Below are 16551 nucleotides of genomic sequence, written 5' to 3'. Positions count from 1 at the left end.
CTAAGGGAAATGTCCAAGAACTTCTTCCTAAAGTTACCAAAGAATTTTCAAAGGATTACCCGTACAGGCCTGGTAGCGGGACACTTTTTAATGACTTGGTCACTTTTTTCGGGCAAGTCACTAAAAAGTCTCTTTTTTCGACCTCAAGTCACTTTTTCTCACAAAAAGTCACTATTTTCAACTATTTTGAAACTATTCAGTAAGATTTTTTAAACAAAGCTTTATGTATCCGTCGGATGATGCTTGGCGGAAATGAAATTACGAATCTTGGAAAAATGATCGCTCAGAAACTTCGCCAGCCATTTAACTCGCTGCTTTTATCGGCATTTCACAAGTAGCTAACTAAAGGTGTTTTATGTCATAATTTATAAATTGGTATACAGTCATGCAAGCAGGAGACCTGCCTATTCCAATTTTGTTTTAAAGCCTAAACTTTATACAGTGAGGTAAGGTGAGAGACTTGATTCCTTGGGAGACTTGATCCCTTGGGAGACACAATTCTCCGCTATTTTACCGAGAGCTATATTGCCATGAATTGCATATCTGTCCCATCTTTGCTGGGTTTCCTTTTCATATGGAACAAACATGCGATTCACGGCAGTATAATAGTACTGTGTTTTGTCCCTCCCAAAGATGTTAAGTGGCCACGCAAAATTTGAACAACTTCTCTTGATAATGACACAGCACAAAGCCATAAATATGCTAAATAATCTTCACTCATAAAATGCCAACATCCCACCACATTTTCCTGATATTTGGGTTTTGATTGGTTGCCACACTATGATGAGACTTGAGAAGTTTGGCAAAAAAATTCAAGAAAATATAAATTGTTCTCAAGCGGCTATTTTTTGTAGATGTGACAGGTGTAATGAAGGGTTTGCTCTAAAAAAATATTTATTGAGTAGATATCATACATAGATACAATTTTGAAGATTGCATGCGCTATCAAATCCAATAGCAAAAATCGTTCATGAATACGCACTGCAAGTTGGAAAATCTGCGTATTTTGGAGGAAAAATATTTTAAAAGTTCAGAGAGCATGATCCTGCAGGTCGTGCGTTCAATCCCAGGCTCGTACTTGAATCTTCATAATTTTTGTTTCGTTTTCTGTCAAAACGATCCGTACTGTTATTATTTTTGTACTTAAAATTCCAATAACTTCCGTGGCATATATAACAAATCGTAGAGTTCTCAGCATTTTTTTAAAGTAGATGTTCAGCTAATCCAGTGAACGTAATTTTCCCTCATTCTCGCAAGAAGAGAATGCTCATTTACCCAGTTTTTTGCCTAAAAATCATTTTCGGAAAAGAAAAACAGGTCTTATGAGTGATAATGGGTGATTCACTATGACATCCACTACTTTTTTAGATTTCTAGACCCCCCCACCTCTGACCGCTTTTTTGGATACCTCGTCTAGCCACTGTCACACAATCTTAGACCCCCTCCCCCCTTAAACCTGTGACATCATAATTGAATGACCCCTAACCATATTTTACTTACTTCCAGTGGCGTGAAAATTTGATCTGATCACAAGACTACTCATAGTTTTGAGCAGGCATTGAAACAAATCAGATCATGAGTAAAAATCGGTTAAATTCATGCCAACTTGATGCTCTGCTACGGTCTATTCGCTGAAGCTTTCTGGATCGTTGAAATTTGGCGTTTGTTGATTCAAAGATTAAAGATCTTCATCGCTCATCAATATGAGACATCTGAGCGAAACAAATCACTTAGTAACCTAACAATAAGTGTTGTTACTACACGCTGTTGAGAAAATCTTTTCAGGCATAAGGAAAAAGTCCGCAATGAGAATTGAACTCCGATACATTGCATGGGAGGCTTTGATAATTTTCTGCTCCATCCCAGCAACTTTAAGCCAGAGGGAATAAAGCAGATCACCTGATTTGTTTTGATTTTATTCTAGTAGAGCAAGCGTAGTCGTAGCTTCCCTGGAAACCATACCAAGTTTGACTTGGCGAACTTTGTTGCTCGTTGTTTACGCAGCAACGATCGCTCATAATTGTTGTTTGGTATCCATCTGAACCAGGCTGTTCACTCACTGGCATAGGATGATATGATTGAATAAATTAGATCAATGCTCGTCCGCTTCACTCATGCTTTCAATGCCTGGTTTTGAGTAGTCCTGCTTTTTACTGATATTTAATAAAATTTCTATGGGATAAACAGAGAGGGCAATACAATTTTACTTATTCATTGAGTAGATAAAAGTTATTGTGTACGATTTTCGTTTCTCTTCTGAGTTCGTTCGGAAGCAGACCCCAGACGACGGAATTTTTTTTGACAAACTCTTGATTATTGAAGAAAAAGATTGATGGTGTGAGTGCCATGCCGGCTAATCAGTGAAAATATTGAATAAAAGTTTGATGAGAAAAGTATTTTCAATAGGGACACGGCAGGTATTTCCGTCCATCGTCATAGGGGCTAAAACCAACGAAAGCAGCGTACATGTGCTAGAACTCCACGGACGTTTCTCCTGAGCCTACGATTTGGTACGTATGAGTTTACATAAAAGCGTCTCTTTTATTGGTTTTCGAGACTATGACGAACAGACAAAAATACCTGCCGTGTCCCTATCTCTCGTCTGGGGTCTTAAGAGAGATTGAAAGATGTTTTCTGCCACAAATTACGAAACAAAGTTTCTCAATCGACCCAAAAACGCTTGATTTCGTCTCACCGAACTTACAACTGAAACTGAAAGTCACTATTTGGTCACTTTATCTGCAACTGAAAGTCACTATTTGGTCCCTTTTTTCGTCAGCTTTGGTTACTAAAGTCACTATTTTGACCTGCATTGGTCACTAACAGCCCTGCGCCGTATTAATTCCCTAGGAATTACCTAAAGTAGTTCTGAAAGGATTCCTATGCGAATTTAAGGAAAAGTTGTCAAAGAACTTGCTGAGCAACCCTTAAGAGGATTTCTAAAAAATTCCAACTTTTTTTTTCTAAAAAAAATCCGAAGGAATTCCTAAAATAATCCTCCATATTAATTTCCGAAGAAATTCCTAAGCAAACTTTCAAAGACTAAACATATTTCCGAAGGAATCTGTAAATGAATTTCTGAAGGAATATTATATATTCTAAAATATTTTCCGTCGATATTTCAAAAGGAATTTGCGAATGATTTTATGAAGCAATTCATAAAGCAATTTCCTACGAAATTTCCAAAAGAACGAACCTTAACGAATTTCCTAAAGTTTTTCTAAACAAAGGAATACGTAGAGGAAATTCTCACGTCATTCCTGAGGTATATTTTAAGGAATATCCGAAAGAATTTCAGAATAACTTTCTGGAAATCATTTTGAAGAACAGAGCAGTCCCTATGCCAATAATAATATGAATGGAATAGAAATCTGAACTAATCTGAACAGTTGAGTTTCTTTAGTCTAAATCTGAACAGTTTTAAATTTCTTCAGTTAAGAACTTGGTGATACATTTAACAATATCATTATCATTTACATGCCTTAAAATGTGATTTTTAATGGCATTCATAAAACAAATTTCATTGGTCCCCTAAGCATCTTGTGTTTCGTTCTTATAGAACCTAATGTTCAGTCAGTTATCTATTTACAAATATTCAGAATTGTAAGCGATGAGCTGTTCTTGTTAAATTTCTGTTCACTGTTGATTTCAAATTTAGTTAAAGTGAAAATCTTACAATTACAAAGAAGGTGCTGGAAGTTTATAACTGGAAAGTGATATAGACTATAATGTGCTATAATGATAGTTGGGAATATTTAATGTGACCAGGAAGCGTCCTGCGAAACGCTCACAAAAACTTCTTCCAATAAACATTAGTGTGCAAAACTCTAACAAATATAATATTTTTAATCATGTCAAAAAAAAAATCGATCGATGTTTTTGATGTCCTCCTTTTTAACCAAATGTACTCCTTTTTCGCTACGATTTAGGTGAATTGTCCTCCTTTGGAAAAATTTCATATGGTCACCCTAATCTGGCATTGGTGCAGGTAAATTATAATTCGTACTTTGTGAATTAAATTCCGTTTTTCACAACAAATGAACGAGCCAAATGAAATCCAACAACTCACATGCATTCTACAAGGCCCATTCAAAAAAAATCAAACTTTATTCTAAAAATGAGGAGCCGAAATTCAGCTTTGCAGAGAAGAGAAATCAAATTTCTATGAAAACACGTACTTTTGTGAATGAAATTCCGGTTTTCACAACAAATGTAAGTGCCAAATGAAATCCAACAACCCACATGCATTCTACAAGGCCCATTCTACAAAATTCAAACTTTATTGTAAAAGTGGCCGTTTTCAGTGTCTCGTGCTTGACTCGACTCGACTTAAGTTAATTGATTTCTTTTATTGCGATTAGTCATCGGCGTGGCAAAATTATGATCGGCGGCGGCGGCGCGAGTAAAACCATCGGCGGCGGCGCACAGGTCTAATTACGGTGGGCTGGACAAGTTGTTCGTATGCCGGAAGAGCGTCAAGCAAAGATAATACATATTCAGTACAGAATACATAAGAGGCCGTATGCTTCGTGTAAGCTCGTGTACACGATGGCATTTTACAATTGAATAGAATCTGCGTTCCGAGCGACTAGAATCGATTGGCTCAGAATCGAGTCCAGTGGAGTAGGATACTAGATTCGCCATAGGATTTAGGAAGAGCCATTCAGGAGGTAAGTAAGCTACAAATAGTGCAATATAGACTATAAATTTGTTGGTTAACGTTCTGGGACTCGCATGGCCCAAGATTCTTGGCGTTAATTCGCCTGCGTTAAGTATGAAAAGCGTGTTTTCTCGCTGTATTGGAGGTCATAGTCGCTCTCACTATACAAAACAATTAAGTGCTGTAGTTTGAATCTGAGAGTTAGTTTGCATTGCATTGATTAAGTAAAATAATCATTAATCTTTAGCGATAAACAGGATGGGTTTAGTTTATTGAAAATTGCTAGACTATTGCTAAAGTATTCGTTTATTTTTCAACGAATACTTATTCGACCTTGTAGAACACATTCTGAGAGAGAATACTAATGTCTTCTCTAATTTGAGCAGTTGGAAGGCATGCGCATTAGAAGGATACAAAGTTTGTTATTTTTTCGTGAAGCTCTCTCAACAGCTGATAACAAAGCCGCTAGAAGTACATATGCAGAACCTGTTTGCCCATACAAGAGGCACAAAAAATAGAGCGATAGTGTCAATAATAGCGCACAAACGAAAATACACATCGTGATACCGTTCAGCACATGCGATTAGAGGAAAAATGACAGAATTTCAAAAGTTACCTCTACTAGTAGTACATCCACCCTAGTGTCTCTAACGTTCTGTCTCTAAAACGTAATAACTGGAAACAGTTTTACTCTTGTTTACAATAAGCATTTACCAATTACTAGTTGTGAAAGCTATGGTTTTGGATAATGGCAGATCGGGAATCGAAGATCTGCCAATTGAAGTAAGTATGTACGCTTTTCCTACTGTTCTATGAATGCGCTAATATCTTTCCTTCCATTAGATTCAATTGCAAATCCTGGACTACCTAAAATTTGACAGCCGCTGCATCGCCTCGGAAGTATGTCGACTGTGGAATTCGCTTGCGTTCTCCGGACGCTTCATGAATCGGATATGTCTGCGTTTGGAAATGACCGAGGCCAACGCAAAAGAAATTGTGGCCACTTTGAATGCCAGCGTAAGAAACTATCGTCACATAGCGGTGGATTTCAACGATCAACCAGTTGCAATGATGGACCATTTGGCTAATGCAATTGGAGAAAATGATGCACTTGAAAGATTGACATTACGTGGAATGAATCGAGTAGAGCCCGTACAGCTGTTGATATTACTGGACAGTGTACCGCACTTGAAGCGTTTGTATTTAATTGGCACGAAAGAAGAACTGCTCTATGAAACAAATTTCCAAGCCAGAATGATTGAAAGTTCCTCGCAAAATCCTCCCTGGACGTCTGCACTGTCTACGGATTCTCCGGTAAAGTTACAGTCGCTTGAAAAGTTGCACCTGTTGACGTCAGGAAAGGTTTCCTATTCTTCAAAGTTCTTCATTCGTAAATTTCCCAATATCACCCAGCTTTACCTATCAAGTCAACAACCTTGCAATGCTGCTCTTCTTAGTGATTACAAGAATCAACTGGAGACTCTATCCCTATCAACTCCGTCCAATCTCTTCGTCGTCGCTTTCTGCAGCATTAGTTTTCCCAAGCTGCGTAACCTCTATCTAGACCAGATGGAGCTCCATGATCAACTGGTGGTTGCGCAATGCATGAACTTTTTCAAAAATCGTGTCCACGCTGGCAGATTACAGCAGTTGATTCTTCATCCGAAGTTCATGATGCGAACAGCGATATTTTCGACGATATGTGATAATTGTGGTGCACTTCAAGTGCTGAAACTCAGTTTAGACTACATGGATGGCGATGCTCTGAAGGACGTTACGAATCTACAACAATTGCAGGTTTGTTTCAAATTATTTTCTATCTAATGAATTCCTTTAAAGTGTCCCCCCAGAACCTATCCCTCTATGGAACGGCTTACTTTCGGGAGTCGCCTCATTGGCCCTACCAGATTGGTACGCTCAGGACAGTGCAGATCAGTGCCAGTCGGTTTCCCATTAGTCTTTTGGAGTTCATTGCCGACATTGCGCCCAACCTGGAAAACCTAAAGATGGAGGATGTGGAAAATCCCGAGGAGCTATTCCGTATTTTGCCCGGGCTATTAGAAAAGATACGACTGTTGGAGTTAAGTTATTCAAAGCAATTTGAACGACCAGTAAGTGTGCATTTGGCGTGATATTCTGCTTGTGCCTTCATCCATAATTTCGATTATAGCCATCATGTCATCCGTCCGGCTTATTGCGTAGCATGCACACAATGGAGAGCTTCCACTTGCAACGGGTGATCATCAAGCATGGCATCCAGGGCTGGCTTCAGGATGCTCCCCAGCTGAAAGAGGTTGCTCTAACGGATTGCAGTACGCTCACCGATACCCATCTGGTGATCCTGACGACGAACTGCCCAAAATTGGATCGCTTGAAGCTAACCCGATGTTCGAATGTGACGGTTAATGGTATAGAGGAGTTTCATTCAAGGGTTCCCTTGTGTAGGATCGATGTAAATTGAACTGAGTTTTTACCGTAGATGTACTTCGCAAGTACTTGACAAGAAGATTTAATAAAGCTAAGAATGTTCAAACATAAATGAATTTTTCGTTTCTACATTGTTATTCTCGTCATTCAGCATCCTTTCAAATTGATATGACATTTGTCTCAACCTATTGATAACTTTCAAATCCGTAATTTATTTAAACGAATTTCGAATTTCTGCACGGCCTTCCTGAGCCCGTCAGATTGTCGAGAATCATTCCAATGGTTACTGTCCAATATTCTGGCAACGTACCGCTGTCGTCTGATTTCCGCGGTGTGAACGCGAACATTCGCTTCCTCCAAGTACCATCCGCTATCTGCACCTCACCACAGATGGTACGCAGCACTTCACTTTCGAAGACTCCAAGTGTACGTTGGTCCTTCGCGAGCATAGTCCAGGTCTTGTGTCCGTAGAGGACTACCGGTCTAATAGGCGTTTTGTACACTGAGGATACTGGTCGTAAGAACATCATACGTTTCTCTTTTGAAATTTCACCACAAGAAAATGTATTGATTTTCATACGATTCTCTTATGGAATGCATTTCATACGACAATCTTATGAAATATTTTCAGTTTGTTAAAAAAAAGTGTAACCCGGGTTCGAACCATGGACGTCATGATTAGGAGGCGTGTGTTCACACCACACGCCCATCGACGCTTCGAGAAACTGTTTTGTTGGATACCCAATAAAAAGTTAGAATTGATCGAAAAAGGATCCCACGATTTTCATATATATAGTTTATTTCGTATGAAACATTCTCATAAGTTTGGTCGTATGAAAATCTTACGGCCAGTATCCTTAGTGTAGATATGTTATCAGTTTGGTACGGCAGAGAATTCTTATTCGATCGGAGTCACCGGTGAACCAAAGTACACGAATTCTTTAACCAACTCGATTTCTTCAATTCGATTATTCAGACTAAGGCCGGAGTGGCCTGTGCAGTGCATAGAAGTATTCTCCCTTCAGCACGGTCCATGGCTGCACGTCACCAACCACGCAGTCTGCGGAGGGTCCGCAAATCGTCGATCGATCCACCTTGCTCGCTGTGCACCTCGCCTTCTTGTTCCCGTTGGATCGTTGTCGAGAACCATTTTCACCGGATTACTGTCCGACATTCTGGCTACGTGCCCGGCCCACCGCAGTCGCACCGATTTGCGCGGTGTGAACGATGGATGGTTCTCCCTACGGCTGATGCAACTCGTGGTTCATTCGCCTCCTCAACGTGTCGACCGCACACTGCAACCGAAAATCGAAAACTCCCAGTGCGCGTTGGTCCTCCACGAGCATCGTCCAGGTCTCGTGTCCGTAGAGAACTACCCAGGGTGGCCAGTGAGTCGGGAAATGCGGGAAATATGCGGGAATTGAAAATCCTTGTGGGAAATGCGGGAAAAAGTCGGGAATTTTTTGAAATAATGCAAAAAAAAATCGGGGAAAAGTCATTATTTGATGTATAATTATTCTAGTGTAAAACATGAAAAATATCATTTATTATTTCAAATGCATAGGCTTTTCCACGTCACGTTTGAAACTGTTTGAAGAACTATTCGGCTTTGTCAGAAGTATAATGAAAATTATATTGAAACCATATTTCTGTAATGTCGAGTCTAGAGCTCTTCTCTGTAGTGTTGATGGAAAAAGCACCTACGCTTATGAAGGTATCTGAGACCAAGCAAATCTCCGTGAGTTCTAGTTAAAGCTAATTAGCATTTCGTTGCAGCTTTGTTGGTTTCCCGAAGAAGATGGTTGTTCGATATTTTCTTGAAAGTGAAAGAGTTTTGTCTGGAGATTTGTCAACCGTAGTCGAGTATTTCCAATATGTTCGATTCCAGGCGCATCATCTGTGAAAGTCGGGCCTACTACGGGCTCCAGAAGAAACTGCGGTCAAAAAAGATTCGCAACCGCACAAAATGTGTCATGTTCATTCATTTATTTAGTTTACATCTAAACAGATAACACTGAATCAACAATTTGACGCCACAATGCACGGTTCGAGGCCGCATCTCTCCATCCTCGGATACGCCCCACGCTCGCCAAGACGTTCTGCACCTGGTCTGCCCATCTCGCTCGCTGCGCTCCACGCCGTCTCGTACCTGCCGGATCGGAAGCGAACACCATCTTTGCAGGGTTGCTGTCCGGCATTCTTGCAACATGTCCTGCCCATCGTACCCTTCCGGCTTTAGCTACTTTCTGGATACTGGGTTCGCCGTAGAGTTGGGCGAGCTCATGGTTCATTCTTCGCCGCCACACACCGTCTTCTTGCACACCGCCAAAGATGGTCCTAAGCACCCGTCTCTCGAATACTCCGAGTGCTTGCAAGTCCTCCTCGAGCATTGTCCATGTTTCATGTCCGTAGAGGACAACCGGTCTTATAAGCGTCTTGTACATGACAAATTTGGTGCGATGGCGAATCTTTTTCGACCGCAGTTTTTTCTGGAGCCCGTAGTAGGCCCGACTTCCACAGATGATGCGCCTTCGTATTTCACGACTAACGTTGTTGTCAGCCGTTAGCAAGGATCCGAGGTAGACGAATTCCTCGACCACCTCGAATGTATCCCCGTCTATCGTAACACTGCTTCCCAGGCGGGCCCTGTCGCGCTCGGTTCCGCCCACAAGCATGTACTTTGTCTTTGACGCATTCACCACCAGTCCAACTTTTGTTGCTTCACGTTTCAGGCGGGTGTACAGTTCTGCCACCTTTGCAAATGTTCGGCCGACAATGTCCATGTCATCCGCGAAGCAAATAAATTGATTAGATCTGTTGAAAATCGTACCCCGGCTGTTACACCCGGCTCTCCGCATGACACCTTCTAGCACAATGTTGAACAACAGGTACGAAAGTCCATCACCTTGTCTTAGTCCCCGGCGCGATTCGAACGAACTGGAGTGTTCGCCCGAAATCTTCACACAGTTTTGCACACCATCCACCGTTGTTGCTTTGATCAGTCTGGTAAGCTTCCCAGGGAAGCTGTTCTCGTCCATAATTTTCCATAGCTCTACGTGGTCTATACTGTCGTATGCCACCTTGAAATCAACGAACAGATGCACAGTGGTTCCCCCATAGGTCATAAATACAAAAACATGACTTTATCGAAATTCAACAAGTTATCCCTAAACTGCTACTTTATGGTATACTATTTAAGATGCAATCGTCATTTTTGTAGAATTTAAGCTAATATGATCTGTATAAGGCTTCGAATTTAAGATAATCCAGTTAAATAAACTATACGTGAAAATGTTGGCATACCTCATGAAAGTTATGTTTTGCCTTTGAATTGCCTCTTGAAATATCCTCTGAGTAAATATTTACACTCGAATCTGTCATCTACATGCTATTTCAGTTGGGACCGTCCGCAACCAAGCAAATTGTCAACTAAAAACTCTACTGTGTCTGATGAACGGATTCACAATTTTCTTCTGAATTTCATTATTATCATCCACCAATAAAATATGTTTCCCCTTCAAATACCCTCCAGAAACATCCTGTGAGTAAATATTTACACTCTAATCTGTCGTCTAAAGGCTATTTCAGCTGCGACCATCTGCGACCAAGCAAATGGTAAACAAATAACTTTTCTATGTTTCTTGGACGGAAAAACAGTTTTCTTCTAAATTTTGATATCTTTATCCTTTACGAAAATATGTTTCCCCTTTAAATTCGCTCCAGAAACATCCTGTGAGTAAATATTTACACTCTAATCTGTCGTCTAAAGGCTATTTCAGCTGCGACCGTTTGCGACCAAGCAAATGGTAAACAAATGACTTTTCTATGTTTCTTGGACGGAAAAAGAGTTCTCTTCTAAATTTTGATATCTTTATCCTTTACGAAAACATGTTTCCCCTTCAAATCCCCTCCAGAAACATCCTGTGAGTAAATATTTACACTCTAATCTGTCATCTGAAGGCTATTTCAGCTGCGACCGTTTGCGACCAAGCAAATGGTAAACAAATAACTTTTCTATGTTTCTTCGACGGAAAAACAATTTTCTTCTAAATTTTGTTATCTTCATCCTCCAATATAGTGTGTTTCCCCTTTAAATTCCCTCCAGAAACATCCTGTGAGTAAATAATAACACTCTAATCTGTCGTCTAAAGGCTATTTCAGCTGCGACCATCTGCAACCAAGCAAATGGTAAATAAATATCTTTACTATGTTCCTTTGACGAAAACACTATTTTCTACTCAATTTTGTTATCTTCTTCATCCACTAAGAAAGTATGTTTCCCCTCCAAATCCCACATCCTCTGAGTAAATATTTACACTTCTATCTTTCATCTAAAGGTTATTTCAGCAGCAACCGTCCACGAGAAAGCTAAGAGTAAACAAATAACAAAATTATGTTTGTTTAACAGATATCATATTTTCTGCTCAATTTAATCGTGTATCACTTCAATTTCTTTTTGAATATCCTTTGAGTGTATTCATATTTCTGGCTGCTGCCTAAATGGCATTTAAAATATTAAAATATTTAGCTGTCATTCAAGAGCTATCTGTGTGCAGATTATTAAATAGTATATCGTGGTATAATCATTGGCGTAACTAATGACAAATTCTAGGGGGGGCTAAATATATTTTATTCTTTTTCTCACATTTTCAATAACGCTCTGTACCGTTATCGGTGTTTGCATAAGAGTTATGCAAGTTTTGACTATTCATTTTCAGAACTAACTCATCTGCGATTCAAGAATGCATCGCACTCGAGATTCTCGTGCAAAATACTTCTCTTATGTAGTTCTACATTACAACTGGAATTTAGCCTTATTTTCAACTACCACTCGAAAATATCCTGGATTGGACCGAGAATCGGAGTCGCCATCTCCAGATTGGCAATCATACGCCTTAGCACGCAAGGCTAACTAGTTCGACTGCAAATAAAACTTTTTCAGCAAATATTTTTGCGGAAAATAAATTTGTCGCTATAATTCTAGGGGGGGGGGTGCTATAATGATCCTAGGTGGGGCTATAGACCCCCCTAGCCCCCCTGTAGTTACGCCAATGGGTATAATAGTATTATATTCAACTTTAAATTGATATATTAAACCTTTTTGCCTTTCTCATATACTTATACTTCTAGACCAACATTTGGAAAGGGCGTAACAACCAATATTTATTCCTTCTGATTCTTCGTCCACACATTTAGCTATATATGTGGACAAATAATCATAAGGAATAAGTTTTGGCTGTTACGCCCTTTTCAGGTCTAGAACAGCATTTGGAAAGGGCGTAACAGCCAAAATTTATTCCTTCTGGTTCTTCGTCTAATAAGAATTGGCCTGATCGCACAATGGGTCTAAAAGTTATGGTAAAAATACTATTTTTTCATATGCACTAGAAAGGCATTATCACCGCTAGGTGGATTAATCCGGTTTATTTTCGTTTACTACTTTCACAATAACAAGCATCTTCCCATCCACGCATCTTCCTCAAGAATGTAAATTGAACGTTGTTTGTTGGATTTTTGCATATAATACTGAAATCGGCTCCGTAAAGTATGATAATGACTGAGCCTACTAAATAATTAAAAAATAGGCTGGTTCCTGAAAAATACTAAAAATACTCCATTTTACCGTATAACTTCCGTAATTTATATTTATGACCGCCCTCCTAGGGGAATGGAACCACTGTGAGATGGTGCGTTGGGACCTGGTATTCACGGCATTTTTGAAGGATTTGCCGTACAGTGAAGATCTGGTCCGTTGTCGAGCGGCCGTCATCGAAGCCGGCTTGAGAACTTCTTACGAACTCGTTCATTAATGGTGACAGACGACGGAAGATGATCTGGGATATCACTTTGTAGGCGGCATTAAGCATGGTGATCGCTCGAAAGTTCTCACACTCCAGTTTGCCGCCTTTCTTGTAGATGGGGCATATAACCCCTTCCTTCCACTCCTCCGGTAGCTGTTCGGTTTCCCAGATTCTGACTATCAGTTTGTGCAGGCAAGTGGCCAGCTTTTCCGGGCCCATCTTGATGAGCTCAGCTCCGATACCATCCTTACCAGCTGCTTTATTGGTCTTTACCTGTTGAATGGCATCCTTAACTTCCCTCAAGGTGGGGGCTGATTGGCTTCCATCGTCCGCGAAACTGACGTAGTCATCTCCTCCGCTGCCTTGACTTTCACTGCCTGTACTCTCAGCGCCATTCAGATGTTCCTCGTAGTGCTGCTTCCACCTTTCGATCACCACACGTTCGTCCGTCAAGATGCTCCCATCCTTATCCCGGTACATTTCGGCTCGCGGCACGAAGCCTTTGCGGGATGCGTTGAGCTTCTGATAAAACTTGCGATAGAACGGCACAACTGTTCCATCTCCTTGCACTCCGCTTCTTCCAGGCGGCGTTTCTTCTCCTGAAAAAGGCGGGTCTGCTGTCTCCGCTTCCGTCTATAACGTTCCACGTTCTGCCGGGTACCTTGCTGCAGCGCGACCGCCCGCGCTGCGTCCTTCTCCTCCAGAATCTGTCTGCACTCTTCGTCGAACCAATCGTTCCGTCGACTTCGACCCATATACCCGACGTTGTTCTCCGCTGCGTCGTTAATGGCTGCTTTGACTGTATTCCAGCAGTCCTCAAGAGGGGCCCATCGAGCTCACCCTCTTCCGGCAACGCTGCCTCGAGATGCTGCGCGTATGCAGTGGCGACATCAGGTTGCTTCAGTCGCTCTAGGTCGTACCGCGGCGGTCGTCGGTACCGAACATTGTTGATGACGGATAGTTTTGGGCGCAGTTTAACCATCACCAGATAGTGGTCAGAGTCGATGTTAGCGCCACGATATGTCCTGACGTCGATAATGTCGGAGAAGTGCCGTCCATCAATCAGAACGTGGTCGATTTGTGATTCTGTCTGCAGTGGTGATCTCCAGGTGTACCGATACGGGAGGCTGTGTTGGAAGTAGGTGCTACGAATTAGTCGTAGGCCGTTTTCGTTCGTCAGCCGGTGAGCGCTGAACTTTCCAATAGTCGGTCTAAACTCCTCCTCTTGGCCAACCTGAGCGATCAAATCTCCTATGATGATTTTGACGTCGTGGCTTGGGCAGCTGTCATACTCACGTTCCAGCTGCGCGTAGAATGCGTCCTTATCATCATCAGTGCTTCCGGAGTGTGGGCTATGGACGTTGATTATGCTGAAGTTGAAGAACCGGCCTTTGATCCTCAACCTGCACATTCTTTCATTGATCGGCCACCACCCGATCACGCGCCTTTGCATATCGCCCATCACTTTGAAAGCTGTTCCCAGCTCATGTGTGTTGCCGCAGCTCTGGTAGATGGTATGATTACCTCTAAACGTTCGCACCATTGATCCCTTCCAACAAACCTCCTACAGCGCTACGATGCCGAATCCACGGTCCTTGAGCACATCGGCAAGTATGCGTGTGCTCCCGATGAAGTTGAGAGATTTGCAGTTCCACGAACCGAGTTTCCAATCACTAGTCCCTTTTCGTCGCAGTGGTCTTCGCCGATGGATCCGGTCCGTACTCTCTTGTTGATTGTTCGTTGCTTATGATTTTTTAAAGGCTGGCTTGCAGGGCCTGACACCAAACCCCCTAAATTTCCGGAGGACCATTCCTCCTTATTTTCGGTGGACCATGGTGCACAGTTTCACTTAGAGTCCCTCGCTGGCACTCGGACGATGATCAGCCGTCCCTAACATGGAGAACAGACGCTGTTGTGAGCCGATCCTGACATGGAGAACAGACGCTAAATAAGATTTGCACCTCCGGAGAGGAGCAAACCCCCCCTTCCCTGTCAGCATACGACCATAGTTCCCACCGGGGTTGGTTACCCGATTTTCCCTAAGGTTGCTCGTATCCCGGCCAGCACCGCGGGGAGGTAGGGATAGGAGTTGCTGGGTAAGAGGCTAAGGACCGCGAGATGGGGTCTATTTTATTCCTTCAGGTACGCGAAGTACCAATGGTACGCTTTACCCAGCATTTGCCGTGCTAATTCAGGTAATTCTTAAAATAAGTATTACAATTAAACAGCATATAGTGACAATTGTTAAATGGGACATTTTGAGCCATAAAAGTGTTTTACTGTGTTAAAGTGGTAAACCATCTATGGATGAAATGCATATTTTCATTCCCCTCATCGGCAAATTTAAACAGCATTTGCCAGTTTTTTCGATGACCTAAATATATAAGGGAACTGCTCCTGGATTTCATCGCATGGCTCCGATGTTCATCCCATCAAAAGCAGAGCAATGGAAAGGTATTTGATTTGTATTTTTTTTTCAGCAGGAGCACTTATGTTGACAAAAAGAAACGACGGAATTGGTACCGTATCTCTTTGCTTTCCGATGAGATGAATGTATGTTGAGTGAGATGGAGATCAAATCAGTTTCCCTACATAATTCACGTCGTAGAAAAAAAAACGGGCTTGGTGGTCATATGGCTACCGCTTCTGTCTCATACGCAGGAGGTCGTGGGTTCAATCCCAGGCCCGTTCCATTCCTCCTACTTTGTATCTTTTCATATATTTCTCATGTTCTAGTTGGAAATGGGCTTTCATACCGTTTTCATCTTCTATCCCTATTCTTACAACTTGGTTAGTTCTAGCAGGTAACTGTTAGAATTCGAAATGAGCAAAAAAAAACTCGTTTCGGCATCCAATTAGAATATACCACCCTTTCATTACTATCACATTGGCAACCCGTTAACCAAGACGAACCTCTGCCATAAAAAAAAACCTAACCCCCAGAATCCAAAAAAAACTCCGCAGGAACTCGTGGCGAGTGCAGAGGTGTTTCTCGGCTTGCGAGTGACTGGGCGAGTGACTGCATCATCAATTCCTTCCCATCTCCCGATGACCGTGAGGACGTGGCCAGCGCCGTTATCGACCATCCAAAAATACTAGAGCTCTCGGACTGTGCACATTGAGGGTGGATAGCAAATCCCATGCTTCCATCCATTGGTTCCCTGTGCAATTGCGATTGTTCTGGTCGATCACGGAGTAGCAACTACGAATTGCACGGTCGTCATGCTCATGCTCATAATTCACGTCGTAGAAAAAACTGCTTGAAAATTGTTTTTTTTTTATTTTCGACTGAAATCGAAATGAAAAGACTTCCGTGGGTCAAACAATTTGTTCTGAATTTAAAATTTGTTTTCTATCCATTGTAGTAGTTTAAAGCTTCGTATTCCTATGCAGGTTTTCTTCAGTATTAAAGGTTATATGTGGGTTTATACAGGACTTTACGAAGCTTGGTAGCTTTTATAAGCCTTGATCAAAACCAACATATAACTAAACTGTCGGTTTTATGTTAGTTCCATTTCTTAGTTCTGAGGAGGAACACAGGAGCGGTATAAAATCTAAGGAGCTGTGGTTTTATATTGAAATTCAAAACGTAGTTCTCAAGTACTCTTGAGGATCTGATTAAACGACAACTGTATAAAACCAAAATAAAACTTTAAGCATTTC

At 41.5% G+C, this 16551-nt stretch overlaps 1 protein-coding gene across 1 annotated transcript; it reads left to right on the top strand.

Annotated features, from left to right (window-relative positions):
* Positions 1–4860: 4860 nt before the first annotated feature.
* Positions 4861–7184, top strand: LOC134214174 (uncharacterized). The gene is made up of 4 exons (XM_062693591.1): positions 4861–5443; positions 5504–6457; positions 6511–6771; positions 6831–7184. The coding sequence occupies exons 1-4, from the start codon at positions 5396–5398 to the stop codon at positions 7119–7121; spliced, it is 1554 nt and encodes a 517-aa protein (XP_062549575.1). The 5' UTR covers positions 4861–5395; the 3' UTR covers positions 7122–7184.
* The last annotated feature ends 9367 nt before the right edge of the window (positions 7185–16551 follow it).

Source organism: Armigeres subalbatus, chromosome 2 (assembly GCF_024139115.2).
Source record: "Armigeres subalbatus isolate Guangzhou_Male chromosome 2, GZ_Asu_2, whole genome shotgun sequence".
NCBI classification, from domain to species: domain Eukaryota; kingdom Metazoa; phylum Arthropoda; class Insecta; order Diptera; family Culicidae; genus Armigeres; species Armigeres subalbatus.
The sequence above is the reverse complement of the archived record's forward strand: the minus strand, read 5'-3'. Positions and strand labels throughout refer to the sequence as shown.

What these genes read in the sequence shown, in the direction of transcription:
- LOC134214174 (XM_062693591.1), top strand. Translation starts at nt 5,396, where the DNA reads ATGGTTTTGGATAATGGCAGATCGGGAATCGAAGATCTGCCAATTGAA. An exon ending in TCGAAGATCTGCCAATTGAA is followed by an intron (nt 5,444 to 5,503) that starts GTAAGTATGTAC and finishes TCCTTCCATTAG; the next exon opens with ATTCAATTGCAAATCCTGGA. An exon ending in CAAAGCAATTTGAACGACCA is followed by an intron (nt 6,772 to 6,830) that starts GTAAGTGTGCAT and finishes TTTCGATTATAG; the next exon opens with CCATCATGTCATCCGTCCGG.